We start from the raw sequence: 27,742 nt of genomic DNA on the forward strand, positions 1-27,742 counted from the left end.
GGGATATGGTCTATCTGGGAGAATGTTGCACGTGTACTTGAGAAGAATGTGTATTGAGCTATTGTTAGGTAGAGTGCTCTATAGATATCTGCTAGGTATAGCTAGTTCATAGTGTTCTACATGTCTTCTATATCTACGTTGGCCTATTGCCTGGTTGTTCTATCCAATACTGAAGGTGATATATTACAATCATCAGCTATAATTGTTGAGTAGTCTATTGCTCCCTCCAATTCTGTTAGTGTTGCTTTCTGTATTAGGTCATTAAATATGAAATGTCTGATTTCAAATCAAAAGTTTAGTTTATTATCTCTCAAACAAGAAGCAGTACAATTAATCAAAGTATATGTCTAAACTGTCAACACAGTTTTGGCATCTTAATGGTAGCTTGCTTATGCCAGCAGCAAAGAAGCCTGGAGAGTGAGTGGTGATGAAATCGTGAATGGCATTTTCTACAGCTCATTGAGAATTGAATATTTTTCCTTGTAAGAAGTGGTCCAAAGCCTGGAAGAAGTGGTAGCCAGTTGGTGCAAAGTCTGATAAATATGGTGGATGACAGAGAATTTCCAAGTTCAGCTGCTGTAGTTTGAGCAGAGTTGTTTGTGCAAAATGTGGTCTTGCAACAAGAGTGGCCTGTCTCTATTGACCAATCTTGACTGCTTAATTGCAAGCATCCCAACATTTCATCCAACTGGTTGCAGCAGACATCCACTGAAATTGATTGACCAGGTTTCATGAAGCTGTAGTGGACAATAACAGTGCTGGACCACCAAACAGACACCATTTGCTTTTATTGATGAATATTCGCTTTTGGAGTGTGTTTTGCACTTCATCTTTATCCAGCCATTGTGCCAAACACTTGCAATTGTCAAAAATAATCCATTTTTCATCATACATAACAATAAAGTATAGAAATGGTTCGCTTTTATGTCATGACAATAAAGAAAAGCAAGCTTCCAGACAATCGCTCTTCTGATGCTCATTTAATTCATATGGTACCTATCTATCCAGCTTCTTAACCTTGCCAATTTGTTTCAAATGGTCCAATATTGTTGAAACAGTAATGTCAAACCTTGCTGCTAATTCATGCATAGGTTGAGATGGATTTGCTTCCACTACAGCTTTAGCTCATCATTACTTACCTTGGTCTCAGGTTGCCCACATGGCTCATCTTCAAGATTAAAATCACCAGAATGGAACTTCTCAAACCACTGACATATTGTGCATTGATTAGCCACATCATTCCCAAACACCTCATTGATATTTCTAGCCGTCTGCGCTGCATTGGTTCCATGACAGAACTCACATTCAAAAATAACATCAATTTTTTACTTATCCATGGTTTCACAAAAATTGCTCTAAAAAAATTGAAAGATAATCACAAGCCAAAATGTGCATTTGAAAGAATGAGGATGTACCTTCACAATAGAAAAACAAAACAAAACAAAAAGTGTGAAAGTGAAATGTTAGATATATCAACTGTCAAACTTAGTGCTTAAGGAAGTTGGACACTCCATACTTAACATATTGACTGCCACACAAAAAAATCAGAAACTTTTCCTTGGGGCCACAGTGTTTTATTATGAAAATGGAATAAAAGTGTAATGCAAGTGTAATTTAAAGGTAAACATAAATAGAACAATGAAATTTATTGACTTCTATTCATTTAATACATGTTTTTAGAATTAAACTGTCAATACTAATTGTAACAGTAAGATTATCAACAAGAAAGATTTTATATATGCTTCCTGTGGCCCCGGGGTCAAAACTAGACTCAGTTAAATACAACTGTTATGGTAGTTTAATGTGTCAAAAACCTAGTATTTTAAGGGTGTGTTGTTAGATGCATATATGTTTATAATTGTTATAGCTTCCTAATGAATTAACACTCTTTTCATTATAAAATGTCTCTCTTTATCTCTAGTAACATTTTCCATTTTAAAGTCTATTTTGTCAGATATTAATACAGCCACTGTGACTCCCATATTGCTGTTACATGGTATATCTTTTTCTATCCTTTTACTTACCACCTGTTTGTATCTTTGACTCTAAACTGTATATCCTACTAAGCACTTTGAATATCTCATACCACTGCTTTCTGGCCTCCAGTGTTTCTGATGAGAAGTTGGCTATTAATTTTATCTGGTTCCCTTGTATATGAGTCATTTTTCTCTTATTGATTTCATGAATGTCTCTGTTTTTCAGCATTTTGCCCATAATGTGTCTGGGCATTTATCCTATTTAGAGTTTGCTGAGTTTTTGGATGTTTTTCTCTCTATTCTTCAGAATATATAATCTCTATTGATCTATCTTCAAGTTCACTGATTCCACCTTCTGCCAGTTAAAACCTAATGTTGAGCCCGTATAGTGAATTTTTAATTTCTGTATCTTTCAACTCTAGATGTTCCATTTGGGGTTTGGTTTTGTTTTGTTTTGTTTTGTTTGAGACAGACTCTCACTCTGTTGCCCTGGGTCGAGTGCAGTGGCATCATTGTAGCTCATTGCAACCTCAAACTCCTAGGCTCAAGTGATCCTCCTGTTTCAGCCTCCTGAGTAGTTGGGACTACAGGGGTGTGCCACTGCGCCTGGCTAATTTTTTCTATTTTTTTTTTTTTTTTTAGAGACAGGGTCTCACTCCTGCTCAGGCTGGTCTCAAACTCCTGAGCTCAAGCAATCCTCCTGCATCAGCTTCCCTGAATGCTAGGATTATAGGTATGAGCCACTGTGCCCGACATCATTTGGCTCTTCTTCAAAAAAATTTCTCCTTATTGATATTCTCTATTTGATGAAACACTCTCATCATACCTTCCTTCAATTTTTAAAGCAGAGTTTCCTTTAGTTCTTTCAACTTATTTAGAATATCTGCTTTAAAGTCCTTATCTGCTAGGTCCAATATCTGTGTCCTCTCAATGGCAGTTTCTGTAGGTATGGGTCACAGTTCCCTATTTCTTTGTATGTCTTGCAACGTTTTTATGGTTGCAAACTGCACATTTCCATTGTAGCAACTCTGGGTATTAATCTCTGGTTCCAGGTCTGTTGTCATTGTTGTTGTTTGCTTGTTTGTTTAGTCACTTGGCTAGACTAGTTCAGCAAAGTCTATTTCACCCACAGTGTACAGCCTCTGATGGTGCTCCTCAGAAGAGTGCAGCTTTGGCATGTACCTTGTCACCCTGACTCTCTTCCCACTCTTCCCAGGAAGGACAGCAGTTTTAGGTAGGTTCTCTTTGACTGTTTCCCTCATCTCCCTGTCAAGTTTTTGGATGATTTTCCTTTGTTGATATCACTCCCAGCTATTAGCTTCTACCAATCATTAACTGATTGCTCCAGTGTTTTTGACAATGCGCTGTGGCATAAATTGCTCCACCGTTTGATCCAATGGTCTTTTTTTTTTTTTTTTTTTTTTTGAGACTGAGTCTCACTCTGTTGCCCGGGCTAGAGTGCCGGGGCGTCAGCCTAGCTCACAGCAACCTCAAACACCTGGGCTCAAGCAATCCTCCTGCCTCAGCCTCCCGAGTAGCTGGGACTACAGGCACATGCCACCATGCCCGGCTAATTTTTCTATAAATATTTTTAGCTGTCCATGTAATTTCTTTCTATTTTTAGTAGAGACAAGGTCTCGCTCTTGCTCAGGGTGGTCTCGAACTCCTGAGCTCAAAAGATCCACCCACCTCGGCCTCCCAGAGTGCTAGGATTACAGGCATGAGCCACCGTGCCCGGCCCCAATGGTCTTTTTTAATTTATAATTTTCACCAATTACTGATTGTTTCACTAGGAAGAATGTCTACAGAGTTCCTCATATCTTCATTCACGTGCTCTGACATTTATTTTTAAAGTCAATGTGATATAGTTAAAATAGATACAAGGCACAAACAATCATACATACAACACGGCACAGAAATTATGTCTTTTTTGGTAACAAAATACTGGAAATTCTTGAGCTGTCTCTTTAAAGAAAACAGGACTGAATAAAAGGGTTTAAAAGGAACTTAGTATGACATTAATCATGTCTTCAGGAAATCTGGCTTCCTTTCTACAGATTGAGCTGCTCTAACAAGAAAATGGCTAATCGGAATAGGTCGACCTTTATATTCAGTCTTTTTTTTTTTTTTTTTTTTCCTGAGAGTCTCATTCTGTTGCCCTGGCTAGAATGCAGTGGCGTCATCATAGCTCACCCAGCCTCAATCTCCTAGGCTCAAGTGATCCTCCTGTCTCAGCCTCTCAAGTAGCTGGGACTACAGGCACACACCACCATGCCTGGCTAATTTTTCTATTTTTTTTTTTTTTTTTGTAGAGACACGGTCTCACTCTTGCTCAGGCTGGTCTCAAACTGCTGACCTCAAGGAATCCTCCCACCTCGGCCTCCCAGAGCGCTAGGATTACAGGCATGAGCCACTGTGCCCAGCCTATATTCAGCCTTAGCCTTACCAGTGTACCCTGCAGCCAGGATCAAATATAAACTTATTTTTGCCATGTTCTTTCTATCATCTTAAAAATCTTGCCCCTGGCTCTTTGATGCCTGTTTCTCAACTGAGAATCAAATGATACAAAATGGGAAGTTGGAGGTAGACAGCGTGAACAAGCCTCCCAGCCCATGTGCTTTCTGCTATACCTAAAATGGTGCTTATTACTGCCCTCAACTTTGCATAAGCTTGCCACCCTTAACCCAGCATTCTTCAGTGGTTACACTGGGCATGTGATAACATCATTAAAAGGAGAGAAAAGTGTTTAACTGAAAGTTGTAATCATTTGAAGGGATTTTATGATCTTGTGCAGATAATTATTGGGTACTGGACTGAATTATACTTGCTTTTGGCTCACTGTCAGACCTTTAATAGAAGAATATTAATTATTTAATGCTCGTTAATCCCATAGGCTTAAGAGATTTTAACTATTTTTGGCCAACGTTCTCTCATGTTGTGATCATCAGAGTGCTTGTCCCAATATGGAGCAAAGAAATAACCTGCGTGGAGTATGGTGAATGAGAGAATAAATAATAGAGATGCTGTGTGATCCTTTCCTAATACAGTCCTGCATCATTCTGAGAAACGTATCATTAGGCGATTTCATCAATGTGTGAACATCACAGATTATACTTACAGAAACCTAAAAGTTATAGCCTACTATACATTTAGGCTATATGGTATAGCTTATTGCTCCTATGTTACAAACCTGTACAGCATGTCATTATACTGAATACCATAGGCAATTGTAACACAATGGTAAATATTTGTGTATATCTAAACATAATTTAGGATGGCTACATTATCACTAGGCAATAGGAGTTTTTCAGCTCCATTATAATCTTAGGGACCACCATGCTATACGCAGTCCATCATTGACTGAAACATTGTTATACAGCACACGATTATATCACATTAATTGTTTTACCTAACCTTCACGAGCAGAGTCCATGACCAAAACTTCTGATTGGAGTCCTGACTGCTGAGGTGAAATGAGAGAATTGAGTTTTCATTCTCTTAAGCTTACTGAGTTAGTGTAGATAGCAATATCCCCATGCCTTCCTTGTCTCCTTTTCCCTCTTCTACCCCATCCCCTCCACCACTCCATTGACATTGCCAACTTTATCTCCGTGTCTTCTCTGGGCACTCCCTGTACTCCAGGACTTACTTACATCATAGTTCCCCAATTTTACTCCCACACTACAGATAATGACATATAGTAGTTTGAGCCTTAATCTATTTTGCCTTTGAAATATAATGCTTTACTATGAATTTCAAATAATATAGAAATTAATGTCATATGTTCCCTGATAATTGCAGAAAAGGAAGCTAATTTATTGATGCCAATGACAATAACCCTGCCCTTAGAGAGAATACCCTCTGGTTATCCTGAAATGCCCTCTCTAACTCAGTCCCCACTACCCCTGCCTGACATGCATTCTCCTTCTCTAGGAACTATTCACAAACTCCCCTCTGCACCTCAGGCTGTTAGCTGTCCATTCTCTTCACTCTTCCTCTGTACTCCTGTTCTACACTCTCTTTATACATCAGTCACAGAAGATAATGCACAGTATCACAGTATTTTATTTTTCTTGCTGGAACATTTATAAGGCTGGAACTGTGATTTGTTCACTTGTGTGTCCCTTGTACCTAGCACATAGTAGGTGCTCAGTAACACCTGTTGACACTGATCAATACCATTTTGCTTCACTTTCCTTATTTAAAAGACAAGGATAACACAAATTCTTTACTTGATAAGGATTTCCTGAGGTTAGATTAATTATTTAATTCTTAAAATGTAAAGTAGCAAAATGTTAATAAAAAAAACAAGTGAAAGAACAGGTTTGTTTCAATGAACCATAAATGGAGAGTTCCACTAATCAGAGGAGTCAACAGTTAAAAAAAAAATTAAAACTTATTTAATGAAAGCCACTGAATTACTCAAAGAGGTCTAAGAAATCTCAGGATAACTCTTATAGGGTTAATTGATGCCAGGCACTACGCCCTCTCTTTCAAGAAAGTTACAATGCAGATGTGATGTCAGGACACATATTAATAAAGGGAAAAATGCAAAAGTAGTGCCTGGTATGTGCCAATAAATTATAAAGAACAATTGCAATAGCACATGGGTACTATCTTATCTTCTTTGAGAACCAGAAGAACCCACCTGTGTCTGGCTAGACTGAAAGGCACAAAGTTGACTAATAAAATGACATGTTGAACGAGTTTGCAGCAAGTACTCTGGCACTAACAACCACCGACCATAAAATGTAAGCTATCCTCCAATTTGCAAAGGCAAACCTGTTTCTTCCAGGATGACATACTCAACCGAAAATGTAAACCTATTCTAATAAAGTCTCTGTGCTCCAGTGGCTCACTCACCTCTACACTGGTCTCCTTCAATAATCCAGTTCTCTCCACAGCCTCTGGAGAAAACTCCTCTCCTTTGCAAAGTTACTGACCTCTCCCCACTCCCATAGAAGACTAGTTCCTTTTCTCTACCACTTTCACCTATTTCCTAATGCAGCCCTCCCCAACCTTTTTGGCACCACGGACCAGTTTCATGGAAGGCAATTTTTCCACGGATGGTGGGGTGTGGGCGGAGCTCAGGCAGTGATGTGAGCCCAGTGGGTGTAAACACCGAGGAAGCTTTGCAGGATTGCCCCCCTGCTCACCTTCTGCTGTGCAGCCCGGTTCCTAAGTTTCATGGAAAACAATTTTTCCACAGACCAGTACCAGGCCGAGGCCTAGGGGTTGGAGACCTCGGTCCTAATGAACTCAAGTATTTTCATACTGAATTTTTGCTGACCTTGAATTAAACTAAACCATAACCTATTTTGGGCCACAGATAAATCAGGCGGAAAAGTAGAGCTCATAGTCTATAATGATTTCTGGCTGCCTAATCACATATACAATGTCAACGGGAACAGCATGCTAGAGATAAAGCTACCTGTTAGTTCACCTGCACACTGTGCTTATCACCCTGTGACTTAAGCTCCTATTCTGGATAATAACAACAAATTAGGAAGCAGCCTATAATTAAATCATACCAGGGCTCCAGACTCTGAGTCTTTCAAAGCAAAGTTCAAAATCTTCATTAGGTGCCTGAAGAGCAAGGAATCTTACCTTTTAAGTTCTTTTTGGCACTTAGAAAACTGTAGGTATTTAACAAATATTAAATTAGTCCATGGTTTATGTACATTTATTTATTTGTGTTTTTTTTTTTTTTTTTTGGAGACAGGGTCTCGCTCTGTTGCTTACGCTAGAGTAGAGTGGCATCATCATAGCTCACTGCAACCTCAAATTCCTGGGCGCAAGCTATCCTCCTGCCTCAGCCTCCCCTGAGTAGCTGGGACCACAGGCATGCACAACCATGCCTTGCTAATTTTTCTTTTTTTTTTTTTTTTTAGAGATAGTGTCTTGCCCTTGCTCTTGCTCAGGGTGGTCTTGAACTTCTGACCTCAAACAATTCTCCTGCCTCCAGCTCCCAGAGTGCTAGCATTACTGGCGTGAGCCAACTCGCCAGGCGGTTTATGTACATTTAAATACTAAAATTAATCACGGTATGATAGGAAGGAACCTAGCAACACCAAACAAGCAGATTTAAGTCTTTATTTTCTGCTCTCCTTGTTAATTTAAAGCTGTAACCAGAAAAGTTAGTTCAACTTGCTGAGCGGTTCTTTACTCAAGTCAAACACAGCTCTTAGGTAAGTGACATTCATTTTACCTAACTTGGAATCTTTCTTTTTTTTTTTTTTTTTGGTTTGTTTTGTTTTTTATTTTTCTCTCACAACTTACACAAAAGTTTTACTAACTTGGAATCTTTCAACCAGAATCACAGGATGGTAGAATTTACTAGCTGGAATTTACTTTATGTCATCTATGTCAGTCTTCTCAAACTTTAATATGCATACAAATTAGGTGGGGATTTTGTTAAAAATGCAAATTCTGATTTAGAAGGTTTGGGATTGGGCCCTAGATTCTGCATTCAAACAAATTCTCACATGATGCTGATGTTGCTGGTCCATCAATTACAGTGTGAGAAACAAAAAAATCTAGGATAACTCCCTCATTTTACAAATGAGGTTCAGAGAAGGGAAATGACTTAGTAATTTTATAATTGTTTCAATGTTTTTTTTTCATTCATCAGTATAATTTTAAAATAGCATGAATTTCAAACACGGTTTGATTTCTGGCAGGTGAAAAAAATCTGTAACTTTATAGAATTTTTAGTTTTGTTTCTTGTTTGTTTTCCACCATCTAACCACATGCTAATAGCATGTGCTGGATTCACTATTATTAGAGGATTACTTTAACTTACAATAATTTGTTTTTATCACAATCAATTAATAGGCTCACTGTATTTCCATAGATGTATGACAATGTACTGAGTATCATGTCATGATACGTGCATTGTTTCTCATTCTGCAACCTTTTATTTAGCCTTAATTTTATATTTTAATTCAAACAGTTCCAAAGATTCTAGTTATATTTAGCAAGGCACTGTTCAATATGAGGCCAGATTATTCCATCTTCTTTCTCCATCTCATAAGTAGAAAAGAAACTTGAAAAACACAGGACGTCTTCCTATAGTTTCTGACTCAGTAATTTAAAACTACAATCAGAGTTCCCTTTGGAGTGAGTTAAATTTACTGGGTTATTGGGAGAATTCTGCTTTTTTTTTTTTTTTTTTTCTTTAGATAGAGTCTTGCGCTGTTGCCAGGGCATCATCACAGCTCATTGCATGCTAAAATTCCTGGGCAAAAGAGATACTCTGGCTTCATTCAGTGCTTCAGCCTCTTGGATAGCTGGGACTACAGGTGTGAGCCACCATGCTTGGCTCTTGGCTCTTTTTTTTTTTTTTTTGAAACAGGGTCTTGTTCTGTTGCTCAGGCTTGGAGTACAGTGGGCTCATCCTAGCTCACTGCAACCTCGAATTCCTGGGCTCAAGCAATCCTCCTGCCTCAGCCTCCCGAGTATATGGGACTACAGGTGTGAGCCACTACGCTCAGCTGATTTTTATCTTTTTAATAGAACTTTAAAACTTTTAATAGTAAGATTAAGAAATACTAAAATATATGTAGCTCTGGTCTTTCCATTCCTCTAGGAAAGCAAGCAGTGAGTCACTAGAAAATTTCCACATGAGAGAAAGTGTTTCTCCCCTAGACCCAGTCTTCCTGAGCAATCTGAGGTAAACTGCCTTATCTCTCTACGGAAGGGTGGGAAACAGAATGAAACCTAGGGCTAACAGCTTCTTATTTTCAAATGAATTGTTTGGGCCGGGTGAGGTGGCTCATGCCTGTAACCCTAGCACCCTAGGAGGCCGAGGCAGGTGGATCGCTCAAGGTCAGGAGTTCAAGACCAACCTGAGCAAGAGCCAGACCCCCGTCTCTACTGAAAATAGAAAGAAATGATCTGGACAACTAAAAATATATATAGAAAAAAATTAGCCGGGCACGGTGGCGCATGCCTGTAGTCCCAGCTACTCGAGAGGCTGAGGCAGGAGGATTGCTTGAGCCCAGGAGTTTGAGGTTGCTGTGAGCTAGGCTGACGCCACAGCACTCTAGCCCAGGCAACAGAGTGAGACTCTGTCTCAAAATAAATAAATAAATTATTTGAATGCACAAATAATATCAAAAAAGGTCTGTTGCATATCCACAGGATACAAGGCTCCATACTTCATATAATAAACTGTAAAATTCAATTTCTACCCCTGAGTCTATGTGGGGCAGTGTACTCAGGAAGACAAGATGTAAAACTGTGACAAATCGAATAGCAACTCAAAATTACATAATAATCCAAAGCCACAGAGCAATAAAACAATACAAAATAAATGGCCAATTTTGTGGGAGAGCAAGTAAGATCTAACAAAATTCAAAGAAAGGAGCAATAATATACAGCTAGGATGGAAGATTTTATTTTTTAATCTCTGATAGCAGTTATCTCAAAAGATAAGTCTGGTATGAAGTAGAAGCAGTTGTCTTTCATCTGGAAAGGACTTTTATCAGAACTAACTGGAAAAAATGCTTTATCAAGAACTAGCTGAAAAAGTCCTTTGTTAACTTGTAATAGTCAGAATGTAATTTCAAAGAGAGCTGGGATCTGTGGCAATTTTACATGAGATAGGCCAAAGCCTGCTATTTAGCCTTTCAAGGTCTGCTTTTCCTCACTGGAAAATGAGAAGGTTGATGATTTCCAAGACCCATTCCACCTAAGACTGTAAAATTCTGGAACTCTTTGGAAACTTTTGGTTTTAAAAATTCACTAGGTTGGGCCGGGCATGGCAGTTCACACCTGTAATCAATCCTAGCACTCTGGGAGGCCGAGGCAGAAGAATCACTTGAGGTCAGGAGTTCGAGACCAGCCTGAGCAAGAGTAAGACCCCATCTCTACTACAAAATAGAAAAAAAAAAAAAATTAGCCCGGCAACTAAAAACAGAAAAAAATTAGCCGGGCATGGTGGCATGTGCCTGTAGTCCCAGCTACTCGGGAGGCTGAGGCAGGAGGATGGCTTGAGCTCAGGAGTTTGAGGATGCTGTGAGCTAGGCTGACGCCACGGCACTCACTCTAGCCTGGGCAACAGGGTGAGACTCTGTCAGCAAAAAAAAAAAAAAAAAAAATTCACTAGGTCGTTAGCTTCGTGTATAAAGCTTCCCAAGCACCTAGCAGAGTCTGGTATTTGATGGTTGACATTAGCAATCTCCAATCATGTTTTCATTTATTGAACATATTTGTTGAGCGTTTATTCTGTCATAGTCCTATGCTAGACATGGAGGTAGGAAAGAAAAAACTTTGCTCTCAAGGAGGTCCAAGTAGCAGACCTGGTCAACATTTATTTAAAAATATGCGATAAGGGTCGAGACAATTCAATGGGGGGAAAGAATAGTTTTGTTGTTGCTTAACAAATGATGCTGGGACAATTAGATATCTACATAGAAAGGAGTGCAGCCGGACCCCTACCTAAACCATTTATTAAAAATAACTCAGAATGGATCAAAGACTTTAATGTAAGAGCTAAGATTATGAGACTCTTAGAAGAAAACATAGTAGTCAATCTTTGTTACCTTTAATTGGGCAATGGCTTCACAGACATAAAACCAAAAGCACAAATAGCAAAAGAAAAAAAAATTGAACTTCATCAAAATTTATAATGCTAGTATGTCAAAGAACAACATCAAGAAAGTGAAATGTCATCCCAGAGAATGAAAGAAAACATTTGCTAATCATATATTTAATAAGGAACTAGTATCTGGAATATATAAATAACCCTTACTACTAAATAAAAAAGACAAATAACTCAATTTCTCTTTGTGGTCAAAGGATTTGAATAGACATTTCTCCAACAAAGACAAATGGGCAATGAAAATATAAAAAGATATTCTTTAGTTATCAGGAAGATGCAAATAAAAATCACAATTAGATACTACTTCACACTCACTAGGTTGGGCCATACTCAGAAGATGGACAGTTTTTTATCAATTATACCTCAATGAAGTTGAGGGGAGGAGGAGATGGACAGTAATGTGTGTTATTTGACATGCAGAAACTGAAACTTTCATACATTACTGTTGGGAATGTAAAGTGGCACAGCTGCTTTGCAACACAGTTTAACAGTTCCTTAAGATGTTAAACAGTGCTTGCTTCGGCAGCACATACACTAAAATTGGAACAAAACAGAGAAGATTAGCATGGCCCTTGCGCAAGGATGACAAAAAAAATTAATAAAAAAAAAGGGAAAAAAGAATATTAAACAGAGTTACCACGTGACCCAGCAACTCTACTCCTAGGTATATGCCCAAGAATATTAAAAACATATCCTTACAAAAAGTTGTACACAATGTTCATAGAAGCATTATTTATAATAGCTAAAAGGTGGACAAAAACCCCAAATGTCCATCAATGATGAACAGAGAAATAAAATGTGGTATATCCATACAATGGGATAGTCTTTAGCCATAAAAAGAAATGAAGTACTGAAATATATACTACAAGAACCACAAAAACATTAAGCTAAGTGAAAGAAGCCAGACACAAAAGGCCACATAATGTATGATTACACATATATTAAATGTCTGGAATAGGCAAATGCATAGAGACAGAAAGCAGATTAGTGGTTGCTAGGGGGTGTAGGGAAAGTGGAATGGGGAATGACTGACTAATGGGTGCAAGGTTTCTTTTGGGGTGATGGAAATGTTCTGGAATTAGACAGTGATGATGGCTGCACAACAATGTGAATATACACAGTAAAAACCACTGAATTGTGACACTTTAAATAGATGAATCTCATGTGAATTATATCTCAATTTAAAAAAAAAAACCTGGTAGGTATCATTAGAGGTGTATAGACAGAGTACTATGGGAGCAGCTAACTTCACCTGGGAGAGGCTGTGAAAGCTGAGAGAAGAAAATGATGAGTAGAATCTGAAGACTAACGCCAGATGACAGTGGGTAGAGAGAGTCAGCATATGGAACAGGCCATGTGTTTGGGAGTTGAACTTTGGTCCCAGTCATAGTCCTGCCACTTACTGGCTCTGTGACCTTGGACAGGTTACTTAATTCCACTAACATGATTATCCTGATCAGCCAAACAGAGGATAAAAATATAGTAGTTCCCTCTTACCCAAGGGAGATATGTTCCAAGACCTCCAGTGCATGCCTGAAACCAAGGATAGTACTGACCCTATATACACTATGCACAAATTTCTTTTTCCTTCTTCACAATTTCATGGACAGAAGGTTTATTCACACCATAGATCTTAGCAACCTCAGCATATGATTTTTTTTCCTTATTGAGAATTTTTATCTTTCACTTAAAGGAAGCATTTTACCACTTCTTTTTGGCATATCCAAATTGCTAGCACCACTACTCTTGCACTTGGAGGCCATTTTGAAATAAAATAAGGGTGACTTGAACACAAGCACTAAGGTATCTTGACAGTCGATCTGATAACCCAGATGACTACTAAGTGACTCACAGGCAGGTGGGGGAGACAGCGTGGGGATGATGGACAAAGAGATGATTCACCTCTGGTGCTGGATGGAGAAGGTGGTGAGAGATTTCTCAGAATGGTGTGCAATTTAAAACTTATGAATTGTTTATTTCTGGAATTTCCCGTTTAATATTTTCAAACTGAGGTTGACTGCAGGTAACTGAAAGCTCATGGGATTGCTGTGCAAATTAGATGGGATATTGTATGTAGAGCACTCTATAAATACTCAACAAACGTATCCTTCTCTTTCTCTCCTCAACTTCTTCTTATTGCTATTTTAGGTAGAATTAATGATTAGTGTAAAGGCAGAGCAGTGAAAAGGCCTAGCTTGTGTCTGAATAGGGGGAAATTCAACCAGGCTGAAGTATAAAGGAAGTTGGAAGCAGAAGAAAGCTGGAAGGTGTTTTGAGTAAAAAATAATAAAGACTCTGTAAGCCAAAGTAGGACCACTGGATGTAGTCCTATGAACTACTGGAATCAACTGAAGTTTTTGGGAAGAGAGAAAAGTAAGACACTCGTTCTCTAGCTGAGAGCAGAGGGAAGGGTGGCTCAGAATGGACTAGAATGGTAGCTCTGGGACCTCAAGAGAGGAAACAGATTAGCTTCATTAAATATAAACCAATGCCTGCATTTGGAGGCACCTGATGGGGTCTATTTGTTGATAAAGAATTGCTAAGGATTATTTGCAGACAGGTTTTCTATATTTTGATTGCTTGCTCCAGTATCAACTATTTTGATACAACCGAACCTTACATGATTCCAGCAAAAGATGCTTATTTTGGGGAGCAGTGCACTCTCTAGTCTGAGCACCACATGGCAAAATTGGAAGCCTTGGTTCTAATTTTGACTTTACCACTGACTGTAGCCTTAGGCAGGTTATGTAAGTTGCTGTGCCTTTCAGAGACTAGATGATGGTAACTCTAATCTGACTTCAAAATTTGAAAATAAACATTTCAAAGCTCTTTGAAATTCACTAGTAAAAGTTACCCTTTAGAAACAAAATTTCACTATACAAATAGGCAGTGAATTATTATTCTTTTTCTGAATCAAGTTTTAGTGTTCCTCTTTCTGGTCTAGCCCTTGAACATTTCTATAATCACAACAACTACCCTTTAGAATTCTTATTCTGAAAAAATGTCTGCAGTGTACTGCAGTAAAAGCAAACTTTTATCACATGTACCTAATGCATTGCAGTTATAGAACATTTTAATATATACTACCACAATTATGTCAATTGATTATTTTCCAATCAGCTCATCTGGAGAGATTAATGTCATCCCTGCTTTAGGGATGATGAACCTGGTGTTCCCAGAGGTTAAATGAATTGCATAAGAGCACCCACCTAAAAATGGGTACAATCAGTGCTTAAACTCAGATTCTTAACTCCAACTGTCAGGCCCTGCCCATCCTCCACATTGAACTAGAAAAAGATTCTCTCACACACACACACACACACACACACACACACAGATGTTAAACTATCTACAAAATGTTCCATACAAAGAGTAGATTGCTTGTTGGCTTTTACAAATACTATATTGAGGCAGATTATTATAGATTAAATAATATAGCATTAACAAAGAGAAAACTATCAGCTTTTTAAAGTTTTAATTTATTTCCATAAAACTACTTCAAATAAATAACACAAGCCCTCCTCAAAATAAGTATGCCAATATCATAAAAATTATTTGAGTAAAACTATATATATAATATAAATATATTAAATCATAGCAGGAATCATTCTGAAATCAATGTATAGCGTGCTATGTTTCATACAAGCGCGTAGAATACACACTATGTAGCAATAATTCACATGACATAAACTTAATCTATTTAAAGTACACAATTCAGTGGTTTTTAGTATATTTACATTGTTGTGCAGCTATCACCACTATTTAATCCCTGAACATTTCCATCATTCCAAAAGAAACCTTGTGCCCATTATACAGTGAGTCCCCATTTTACCTTCCTCACAACCCCTAATCTGCTTTCTATCTCTTATGTATTTGCCTATTCTGGACATTTAATATAAATGCAGTCATACATTTTGTGGCCTTGTATGTCTGGTTTCTTTCACTTGGCTTAATGTTTTCGGGGTTCATACACATTATAGTATGTTTTAGTACTTCATTCTTTTTTATAGCTGAAGACTATCCCACTGTACGGCTATACCACATTTTGTTTATCCATTCATCAAATAATGGATATTAAACAATTAAGATTTGATATGAAACTTTTTAATACGTTAGGAGCATACAAACAAAAATCTATTTTCAGGCCAGGGGTGGTGGCTCATGCCTATAATCCTAGCACTTTGGGAGTCTAAGGCAGGAGGATCACTTGAGGACAGGAGTTTGAGACCAGCCTGAGCAAGAGTGAGGCCCTGTCTTTACAAAAAGTAGAAAAATTAGCCGGGCACACTGGCAAATACCTGTACTCTCAGCTACTTGGGAGACTGAGGTGGGAGGATCCCTTGAGCCCAGGAGTTTGAGGCTGCAGTGAGCTATGATTGTGACACTACACTTCAGCCTGGGTGACAGAGTAATACCCTGTCTTTAAAAAACCCAAAAAAAGCAAAAACTGTATTTTCAGATACTGAAGGCAAATATTTTAAAATATAGCATAACAAGAAACTGCCTCATAATTTTTGAAAAAATGCATAACCTTTGGAAATAGAAGGATTATTTTCCTTTACTTCAGCATAATATTATGTGGCAAAATAACAAAAATGTGAACAATATTTACAGCTATGCTTATTGAGCATTTTTTGTGTTCTGTTTATACATAGTAGTAGTGTATTTTTTATTTAATTTCTACAATAACTTTGAGGTAAATATTATCCCCATTTTTCAGACTAGGAAACTGAGGATTAGAGAGGTTATTTAACTTCATTTGGTTTACATTTCTTAACCTGGAAGTTGGTGGGAATAGTAAACAAATAAATATGTACATACCATAATGTCTGTTACATTGAAGTGCTATGAAGCAAAGTTAGCAGGATAAGGGAATAAAAGTAAAGAGAGGGCCATAATTAGGTTGGGTGGTCGGGAAGGGCTCTCTGAGGAGGTGATGTTTGAACAGAGGCCTGGATAAAGTGAGACTGGTGCGAAAGGCATTCCCGGTTCCGGAAGTAGCAAGTGCTAAGGAGGAAAAGTGAGGAGGCCAGTGTGGCTGGAACAGACTGAGCAAGGGAAAATCACAGAGGGCCTTAAAGGCCCTTGGTCAGAACTGGGGCTCTGTGCTAGTGTGATGGGAACCCACTGGGGGTTTGAGTAGGATAGTGACGCCATTTGGTTTACATTTTTTAGGCTGCTCTGTGGAGAACAGGCTATAGAGAATAAGAATACAAGCAGGGTGGCCTGTTGCTGTGGTCCAGGAAAGAGCTGGTACCTTGGCCTAGGCTGACAATGATGGAGGTGGTGAGAAGTGTCAGACTTAATTTGTATTTTGGTGAATTCATGCATGTTTATTGTGGTGTGGTCAAAGATGAGGTTATATCTTGTAGGTGGAGCTAGCAGGATTGTAAGAGGTCACAGAGCTAGTGCGTGACAGAGTCAGGATTCAAGTCTTACTTTGTCGGATTCCAAAGCCCTGCTTATAATAACTCTCCTAGGCTACCACGATGCTACGCAAACACTAAGCATAAAAGCAGAATGGAAATAAGAGCATAGAGCCTCTTTAAGTGTTTATTGAGCACTTACACACTTGACCTTGTGGCACACAGCAAAAAATTCTGGACTGGGGGGATAATAGAAGGTCAGAGTTCAAATTCTACTTTTACCATGGGTCCTCCCTCAGTACAGGTCACATGAATTCTAAGGTCCCTTCCAGATTTAATGACCTGTTTTTCCACTCTTCAGCAGCTGGAGAGATATAGCAGACACTGCTGCCTACACAGGTGTACAGGTGAAGATAAGACTGATAAACATATGATTAACATACTGACCATTGCAGGTAGTATGTGAGTAGGTGAGAAGTGGCAGGACTAGAGATTGTATTTTCAGTTTCAATATTATTTGGTTTAGTAAAAGTATTTGGTTTTACCATATTACTTTAAAAAAAAAAGCAAGCCTATATATTGTGTCATTCTAATTTACAGGATAAACTGAAATTTTATGTCTCATTCATCTAAATATTCAAGTCTTCATTCCATTTATAAGCATTTAAAGTAATTGTCTATTAGGCATGTTCAGTAGCATTTATTGAGCAAATCTAGATGAAGACCTTGATAAAAAGCTAAAAAAGAAGAGGAGGACTTTTTTAGACTTTACAACAATCTTGCTAGGTATTATTGTCCCCTCTTTTTTCACATTATAAAGTAAAACTTGAATCAGTTAAAAAACTTGCCCAAGGTGGCTCATTTGGCAAAGGAGTGAGCCCATTACTTAAATGTGGGTGTGCTGGACTTTTTGTCTTAACTACATAGGAGTCTATGAAAGCAATCATAGTCCAGTTAGGGCCCAGGACAGCATATGTGCTATGTTAACTACTCTGAAAGGACATGGGGCAGGGTTATCAGTGATCTAGAATAGGGGTCAGCAAACATGTTTTGTAAAGGGCCAGATAGTAAATATGTTAGGCTTTGTGAACCATCACAGTGTCTGTCACAAATACTCTTCTCTGTACTGTCCAATCTAGTAGCCACTAGCCATGTGGTCCTATTGAGCACTTGAAATGTGCTCAAATTTTAATTTAGCCCTCCCTTCCATTCTTTATATTTCTCTAGGGATTAATGCACAGTTTCCCAACTAGTCTCACTGCCTCTAGTTTCACTTTCTTCCAATCCATCCTTCACAAAGCTAGAGGGAGTTTTCTAAAATCAAATAGGATCCTAGCACTTCTCCAAGGTAATGGGTCCTGCAAACTTGAGAAAGTTCAACCTGCTAGGATACCATATAAATCTTTTCCTTAGGAAATGACAAAGAGGCAAAATATTTCCTTCTGTTTGATCAGATAAATGACAGTAAGTTTCTTGAGAGCAGTCCTTCATTATACTTTGTCTCCTTTGATGTTTTATATAGTGACTTGCTGAATGAAAGCAAAGAAAACTTGGATTTGGAGATGGAAACAAATTAGAACTCCACTTCTGGTATATGCCAGCAGTCACCATAGACACTTAATTACCTTAAGCCTCACTCTACTTCTGTGCTAAATGAGAATGAAGATAACTATATCACAGAGTTATTGTGAAGATCAACAAATGAGTTTTGTGTAAATGAGCTTTGTAGAGATGCTCTGCACTTAATGAAAGGCTATACAAGTGTTAGGTGCTATAATAAATAATGAGTTTTGAAATGTTTTTAAAAAGCAATACTGATCTGATTTTATCTAACAAATGTTCTCATGTTTAAAGCCAATCTGCATGAGATGACATTAGGGATATAGGTCTTAAATGTTCAAGGAAAAGAAGGATGAAAAGGAACAATTTTGGCCTATTTATTTCAAATACTCGCTTTGAATTATGCATTTGCCGTCTTTAGGTCTAAGACTTTGTTTCCTTCACTTTTGTTTTTCTAAACAAAATTTCAGCAATAGCAATGGGCAGTTGATTCTTGAGAGGTGAATGACAATGACATCATATGAGCAAGTCAGAAAGAAATAAAAAGTAGTCATATCTTACCTTTAAACATCTTCAGAGACTTCAAAGGAGACTTTCTCGATGAGTTCTAGGACTAGTAGTAGAAAGGACACTGCTATCAGCTGGGAAAATAAGGTTAAAAAAAACTTATCAGTTGGGAAAAGGAGGTAAAAGACAAGTTAAGCTTATATAGGAAGTGTTCTTTTCTGTCCCTTTGGCACATTCTAGAACACAGGATTTCTAAGATTAAGTATACTTTTTATTAGATCACACTACATTTTAAGATGGATTCATACCAATATTTCATTTCTCAGTTCTTGAAATTAGTGTGACACCCCTCTCTTGTGAAATGCAAAAAGAGATATCGTTTATGGTCAGTTTCCTTTTTACTAAATTTATATCAATATTTCATTGCAGAGTTCTTGAAATTAGTGTGACCCCACTATCCTACGAAATGCAAAAAGAGACATAATTTATGGTCAGTATCCTTTTTTTCTGTGAAGGGCAGTAAAGATTTATTATTCCTAGAACTGTAAAGTTTCCAAGTTTCCAAAGCACTTAACGGATGTTTTAGAACATTTCTTACACTGCATGCAAATGTCCATAAAACCCACTCCACTCCCCAAATAAAGTCTTCTTGGAATATAAACAAATAAATATGTCATATTTACATTTATAATTTCACTCATCTTCATACATTTGTCTCACCCCACCTCACAGCAGTTGGCACATAGTAAATGACACTGGCAAACTGGTGGCCGTTTCTGCTTGTTCCCTGTGGTGTTTAAGCCTGCAATCCCCAATAGGTGCTCAGTAAATTCATATCAAAGACATAAGTGATATGCCCAGGGTAACCAAGGTGATTCCTTAGCCACCCACTCACCCGCACCCGACCACCACCTTTGAGCTGGACAGAGGGACTACTAGTTGGGACCCCCAAACTCCAATGCACCCAGACAACAAGCTCTGCAGCCAGCAGCACTACATTTCCTTTCCCTCTGAGACCTCAGCATCCAATATCCAATCTTCGAGGGTATTTTGTTTCAAACCACTCTGCAGTTTGCATAGGCTTTAGTATATTTTAGATAAACTTAGTATATTTTAGAAAAAAAAATTTTTTTCAGGCCAACCGTGAGCAAGGATCAAAATTTTAATTTAACAGTCTAAGCAGAATTTTTTATCTCTTTGTTACAGACCCCTCCCCAGGAGGAAGAAGATCTTGGGCAAGAGCAATCGAGAGGTTGGAGAAGAAACACCGGTATCTCAGCTGCGGAAATCTGGTCCCTTTCCAGAGAGAGCGGGGCCGTTGATGGGAGTGGGTTTGGAAGCAGAGGATCCCACGTGACCTCAAGCGCCCTGGGTTGAGCGGACTCCGCCCCTCCGCTACCCGCCGGGGGGCGCATGCGCAGCCCCTGTCAGTGATGGAGGAGAGAAGATGGCGGAAGCGGAGTGAGTGATTTGCTGGTGACTGATGTCGAAACCCGGGGGCGAGTGAGGGCAGCGACACGTTCCCCACGGGGAGAGCTCAGGGCTCTTTCGTGGTCACTGCGGGCAAAGGGAGATTCGAGAGTCACCTTATCGTGGAGGAGCCCGTTCGGCCTGTATCAGGGGGCGGAGACGAACTGTAAGGGTTCAGTTACCCTCCTGGCGGGAGCGTTCCTTCCGCCGTCAGGTCCCAGATTGGCGGGGCCCTGCGCGCAGGGTCACCCCTGGGACCCCGGCCGCTAGGGCCTTCTGGAAAACGATCCTCGGCTGGCTCCCCAGGCGCTGTCATCCCTGCAAGTGGGCCCCGCGGGCAGCCTTATTACGGCTGATGGCTTGGGGGCCCGCGGAGGCTGGGTAGGGCAGGGCGGGCACTGTCAGGCCTCCTTCGCCCTCTCCTCCTTCCTGCCCAGGCGCCACCCAACTCCTCCTCAGCGGGAGAACCGGAGACGTGGGGCTGCCTACTGCCCTCCCGCGGGAGGGCTGGAGGAGGTGCCCCAGCGCGGACCTTAGAGCGGCGGGGGCTGCTACGGGTCCGGTGAGGCGGAAAACACCCAGGAAGGAAGGTCTTTCCTTCGAGTCTCTGGCTGCAGTGTTGATGCTTTCCAAGAGGGCCACATTCTTGGGTGTCGGTGTGATGGTATGCTTAGTTAGCGACTCTAAAACTTACTGTTTCCTGGGTAGGCCTCTTGTGCACCAGAACTGCTGGCTGTATTTTGCAGGTATTAATATGCGTAGACGATGGAGTACTAAAATTGTTCTTTTGTACCAGGCCTCAAAATGTAATGCGATGGTTTGGCCAGTTTCCTTTCCTGCACCAATGTTTGTTTAGACTTATGCCTAGAATTTGGATTCTCTGTGACCATTTTTGGTTAATAGTTAGAAGTGTTTACCATAGTGTTTGAGTTTGGGGGCTTGATTGAGCAGGATTACACTTTAAAAGACCACAATTTAAGCTGATCTTTTGCATATCACTGGTATGTAGCACAGAAGTGTTGTGACAGGCAGTAGTTTGGTAAAAAGTTTACCTTATGTACCTCTAATTCTGTATAATGTTGAACAGTTACCATATAATGCTGCGATTTGATGATTGGAGGGCAACTTGAAAAAAAAATACCAGAGAAGCATAAAAATGTATGAATCATTTACTAATCAAAAGAAGTGAAGAGTCAGTTGTTCCCCCAACCTCTCACATTTTTCCTTTCAGTTTTCCTCTTATTAAGTGGAGGTTTTTTTTAAACCTTGGTTCCTCAGAACATACAAATACTGTTTACATACGTGCTATAGAACAAAGAAAATTTGTACATAAAAGAAACCTTATGGGAATAGTTTATGTGTATGCAATTAGTGCCAAATTGCTTTGTTTTTTAGTGAAATAGAAAGTGTTCTTGTTACATTCTTGTCAATGCTGCTAATGTGAAGTGGGTGGGATTTTGTTTCTCAGAAGAAAAGAATGATAAGAAAAAGCAGATAAAACCAATATCTCAAGTGTGCTTTTCACCATTGTGGTACATATCTGACCCTACAAAAACTACTGTTCTGGTTTCTAACAATATTAAGGCCCTTACAGTTGACTAAAAGTGTTTGAATTTATTCACAAACAGATTCTGTATTCAGTGGAATTTTGTACTACAACACAAGTGAAGTAAGATTGTAATATTAGAGGGAAAAGATCAGAAAGTCTGGTACCAAAATGTACTTTATTGTCCATACATGAGGAATGTGACATAATTATGCTGTTTTAAAAATTTGGAGCAATTCTTTGTGAAAAAGAGATTTTGTAAGGATGTGGGAAGTTGCTGTCAGTTGCTTCTCTGTTTCCGCAGAATAATCTGCTCATAAGTACAACTCAATTATTAGAAGTAGTAAGGACAATTTTGTAGACTAATTAGGGGAAAAGCCAGTGCAAGTTAAAAAATTATTTTTTTATTAACTTATTTTAAAGTGACTTATTTTTAAGTAAAGTGTATAAGATGACCAAAACCAAGCTAGTTAACGAAAGTCCTTAGGCATTCTATTTTAATGTATAGATAAGAATAACTGTAATTTGTAATTAGTATAGTCAAAAGAATGTAAAGAAATATTTTGAAGTACTCTGATATTGCTTAAATTTTTTTTCTCACCTAGATAGTTTATTAGACTATTGCTGATTATTTCTTTGGAGTGAATATTCTTTAAAGCTCACATGGTAATACTTTTACCAATACAAACCCTTTGTGTTCTCTACTAGATTTAAGGACCACAGTACAGCTATGGATAGCGAACCAAACCCTGGAACATCTGTGTCAACAACAACCAGCAGCACCACCACCACCACCATTACCACTTCCTCCTCTCGAATGCAGCAACCACAGATCTCTGTTTACAGTGGTTCAGACCGACATGCTGTACAGGTATTTCAGCTATAATGATGAGTAGGCTAAAGCTTAGGATCTTGTTACTTTTTGCTCAAGTCAGATCCATATATTATTTCATATCCTGGAATGTACAGTTAGAATTATTAATAATTGAAACAACTGTCTTAGTCCATTTTGTGTTGGATAACAGAATACCACAGAATGGGTAATTGATAAAGAAAAGAAATTATTTCTCACAGTTCTGGAGGCTGAAGAGTCTAATATGAAGGTGCCAGTGTCTCCTGAGGGCCTTTTTGCTGTAACCTTCCATGGCAGAAGGCAAGAGAGCAAGAAATCAAATTTGTAGCTTGAAGCCTTTTTATAATCTCCATTAATCCATGCATGTGGGTGGAACCTCAAGGCCTAATGGCCTCTCCAGGGTCCTACCTCTTAAAACATGGGAGATTAAGTTTCCAACACATGCTTTGTAGGGGACACATTCAAACCACAGTAACAGCCAACAAAGTTATTTAATAATCCTACTATTGAAAGGGCTTCCCTTTTTAAGCATGTAGCTTATAAGACTGTGTGTCAGGGAAATGATAATTGGAAGGTCTCTAGGTGTTACTACAATGTGAAGATACTCAACCTCGAGCCCCAACATGCAGAATGACTCTAGGTTTTTGTATTTTATATTGGAACCCGAAATACAGACTTAGAGACATCTGGTCAGATCTGTAGATGTGTTAAGAGGTTCATTTTAAACCCAGGTGACCTAAGAACTCTAAGCAGGAGGATTCATTCTAAAGCTCTTAGGGGCAGAGGGGAAAGGGAATATTTAACCAGGAAAAGTCTTAAGCTCAGTCACTTAGTCAAGAAAGTAAAGTTTAGTTAGTTAGCCTTTATGATAATGGAGGTTGGGGCAATATGATACTGTATAAAAAGGGGATGAGCCTTGCAGTCTGGTGTGCCATTTGTTTGAATTCCATTTTTGTTATATTTAGGAGCTATGTAGCCTTGGGTGAGAGGCATAATGTCCTCACTTCAGGAAACTGTAAAATGAAAATGAGACTACCTACTTCATTAGTTACTATGAGGATTAAATGAAGTATCCAGAACTGTGTGGGGCACATTACACGTTTCCAATAAATAATAATGGCTAATACCTATTGAATAATTGCTATGTACCAAACATTTGATAAATGCTTTACACGAATTACCTCATTTAATCATCACCATTTCTCTGTGAAGTAGACAGTATTCTTATTTCCATTTTACAAACAGGAAAACAAATGTTTTAAATAGGCTAAATAACTTTCCCAAATACACATAGCTAGTTCTCTGACTTCAGACCTTGTGCCCTTAACCTCTCTGTGAGTTATTTATTTCTATTATACCTGATTTCTTTTTCTGTAATCCTCATAATTGCATTCTATCCTGAAAACAACTTAAATGTTTGTTTATAGTCTTCCCTCTGCTTCATTTTTCTATGGTGAATATCCCAGTATAATGACTATTTAACTGTTTTATGGTTTAGGATTTAGTTTTCTGAAGTCATTGCAGAGTGGAATCAGAACTGTTGCAGACCCAGCCATTTCAGCAGAAATTCACTAAAATGCGGAGTGTGCTTTTAATGTTTTTCACCTTTCTCTGAGGCAAGGGATACAGGGGAAGAGTATCTAGATCTTTGAGCATACAGATGATGTGATATTTTAATATGCCATTTTGTTCTCTAGTGTTCACTTAAGCTGGCTGTGTTAATAAAAAGTAAAGTTACTGGAGATATGTAGATGTAGATATAGCTCACAAATAGCAGTAACTCTAGTTCTTATGAGACATAGAGTTGCTTTTCCTAAAATGCAGTTAAATCAATATTTATTGAACTACCTAAGTTGTTTTTTAATCTTCCAGCTTTTCTTTTTCAGTCCTGTGAATTCTCTTCACTCTCCTTGTTCCTGTAGAGGAACAAAATAAGAACAATGTGCTGTACCTTTAACTTGTATTTACTCAATACCATGAGTACAGCATTGAGTGCTAATGAAAGACTGTGCCAACAACAACAACAACAACAACATCACTGCACTATGATAAAAATATGTGTCAAATAGATTATTATCTCAGTTTGATTTTAGAATTTTGTTATGGAATTAGAAGAACATATACAGATTAATCTGACCAAAAAAGACGTATTGTAATTCTAAATCACTTCATGCTGATCTATAGTTCCCTGCCCACATTGATTTTGTGACAGAAATATGTAGCAGGCATAGCAATCTATAATTGGAGAGATGAGATATGAGCACATGAAAGTAAACAGCACGTGGAAATATGCTTTCTTGAAACTCAGATAAAGGGATTCATGGCTTTGTAGCTCAAGATGTCCTGACTTAGACCCTCAAGCTATGTAGGATTATGGCTCTGTTCCTCCTTTAGCTCTTTGAAAACTGTGGTTTGATGCTGAGATTAGGGTTCTAAGCTGTTTCAGAGATACAGTGTGTATGATGTGATTTTAGGATGTGGTTGTATAGGACTGATGTAGTCTGACTTAGCTTTTGAACAAGTATGGTATTTTTCTTTGGTATTATAAGAATACTATTCTACATTTATGAAGTTCAGGTTCATATTTTGCATTTTACTAATCAATATTCACAGTTATTAACACTCTTTTAGCAATTTTTTTAAGTAGAAATAGTATTATTCTATGTTGAAACAATACAAGATATCAAACATTTTTACAACATTTAAAAATGATTGGCCAGGCATGGTGCCTCACACTTGTAATCCTAGCACTCTGGGAGGCCGAGATGGGAGGATTGCTCGAGCTCAGGAGTTCGAGACCAGCCTGAGCAAGAGTGAGACTCCATCTCTACCAAGAAGAAAAAGCAAAAAAAAAAAGATTATTGAGTAACTTTAATTTTTTTTTTCCTTTTTTCCCCCCCCCCATTCCTAAAAACTGCTTCGATGAGTAACTTTCTAAAAGAAATAGCTTTATAGTTTTATATGATTTTTAGGCCAGGTGTGGTGGCTCATGCACGCCTATAATCCTAGCACTCTGGGAGGCCGAGGCGGGAGGATCGCTCGAAGTCAAGAGTTCGAGACCAGCCTGAGCAAGAGTGAGACCACCGTCTCTACTAAAAATAAAAAGAAATTATCTGGACAACTAAAAATCTATATAGAAAAAATTAGCTGGGCATGGTGGCATATACCTGTAATCCCAGCTACTTGGGAGGCTGAGGCAGGAGGATTGCTTGAGCCCAGGAGTTTGAGGTTGCTGTGAGGTAGGCTGACGCCACGGCACTCTAGCCCGGGCAACAGAGCGAGACCCTGTCTCAAAAATAAATAAATAAATAAATAAAAAAGTTTTATATGATTTTTAATGTAATACCTACTCATTGTAAGATTTTCAGACATTTGTAGAATAGCACAAAACAGGCCACGTGTGGTGGCCCACACCTGTAATCCTAGCACTTTGGGAGGTCGAGGCATGAAGATCACTTGAGGCCAGGAGTTCAAGACCAGTTTGAGCAACATAATGAGACCCCTTTCTCAAAAAAAAAAAATAAAAATAAAAAAATAAAATTAACCCAGTGTGGTGATAACAGTTCTAGCTACTCAAAGGCTGAGGGGGGTATTGCTTGAACCCAGGAATTTGAGGTTGCAGTAATTCACCTAATGATGTATTTGGAAATGATATATTTGGGAATTTTTTCTTAAAAAAAATCTATGTATCTGCCATATGTTATAGTAGCAACTAGCTACATGTGGCTATTTACATTAAAATTAATTAAAATTCAATTGAAAATTAAAAACTCATGTGCTCAGTAGACCCTTGTGGCTAGTGACTACTGTATTGGACAGCAATGATCTACATTACTATTGGTAATGGCTGCATGGTATTAATAAAAGTATTTCTCTCTATATCCAAGCCCTGAATTCTACCAAGTTTTATCCTAAAAGGTTAGACCAACTTAAATTCTTTCTGACAGTATGAGCGTATCTATTCCTCAGTTAGTAGTAGTATTCTTTTAAATCTTTAACATGTGAAGGTTAGAAAATGGTATCTTGTTTTAATGTGTACATTTTTTGACTACTAGGGAGATTGAAGATCTTTTCAAATGGTTATTTGGACCTTTTGTTGTGAATTGTCTACTGTGGAGTTTTAATTTGTACAAATAGTGAATCCTAGTGATATGTAACTAGGAGAGAAAGATTTTAATAAGCTTGATGACATTGTGTACTAAAATAGTGAAATTTTAAAGTGCTACTTTTTTTATACTTGCATTTTATGGTTAAGATAAAGGTTAAGATTATGGTTTGACATTGATTCAATTGACTTATCACAGGTAATTCAACAGGCGTTGCATCGGCCCCCCAGCTCAGCTGCTCAGTACCTTCAGCAAATGTATGCCGCTCAACAGCAGCACTTAATGTTGCATACTGCAGCTCTTCAGCAGCAGCATTTAAGCAGCTCCCAGCTTCAGAGCCTTGCTGCTGTGCAGGTGAGACTGAAATAAATTAAGAATTTATGAGGCCAAAATTTATATTATCTCAGATAATTCCTGAACATAAATACATTGGATATTACTTCAGAGTTCTCAGATGTCCTGTGATTATTTTTCCTGAAGGAAATATATTAATAGGCTGCCAAATAGAAGCTGAGGGGAAAAAAAGGGATATATTTTTTATGTTACTCTGTTGCTACGTTTTGTCTCGCTGCTTTTTATCCAACTTGGAGAAATACTATGCGAGTGGCTTGGTTTTAGGTATAAAATTCTGGGTACAACAGTGAATACTTAGGATTACATGAATTATATTTATATTTTAACCAAAAGTAAGGGTTTTTTTAATTATGTAAGTAACTTATTAAAAAAATCAAACAATATAAAATTGTTAAGAGAG

The 27,742-nt window shown here is 38.4% G+C and overlaps 1 protein-coding gene and 1 pseudogene across 1 annotated transcript in view; both read left to right on the forward strand.

The window, feature by feature from the left end:
• Positions 1-12,090: 12,090 nt before the first annotated feature.
• LOC138388834 (U6 spliceosomal RNA) lies at positions 12,091-12,205 on the forward strand (annotated as a pseudogene).
• Positions 12,206-20,460: 8,255 nt separating this feature from the next.
• The window catches only part of PHC3 (polyhomeotic homolog 3), a 75,510-nt gene continuing 68,228 nt past the window's right edge, over positions 20,461-27,742 (forward strand). Inside the window, exons 1-3 of the mRNA XM_069472939.1 lie at positions 20,461-20,474; positions 22,738-22,900; positions 27,187-27,342. Of these exons, the coding sequence (XP_069329040.1) occupies positions 20,461-20,474; positions 22,738-22,900; positions 27,187-27,342 (333 nt within the window). The remainder of the gene's footprint in view (positions 20,475-22,737; positions 22,901-27,186; positions 27,343-27,742) is intronic.

Source organism: Eulemur rufifrons, chromosome 7 (genome assembly GCF_041146395.1).
Source record: "Eulemur rufifrons isolate Redbay chromosome 7, OSU_ERuf_1, whole genome shotgun sequence".
In the NCBI taxonomy this organism is placed as follows: domain Eukaryota; kingdom Metazoa; phylum Chordata; class Mammalia; order Primates; family Lemuridae; genus Eulemur; species Eulemur rufifrons.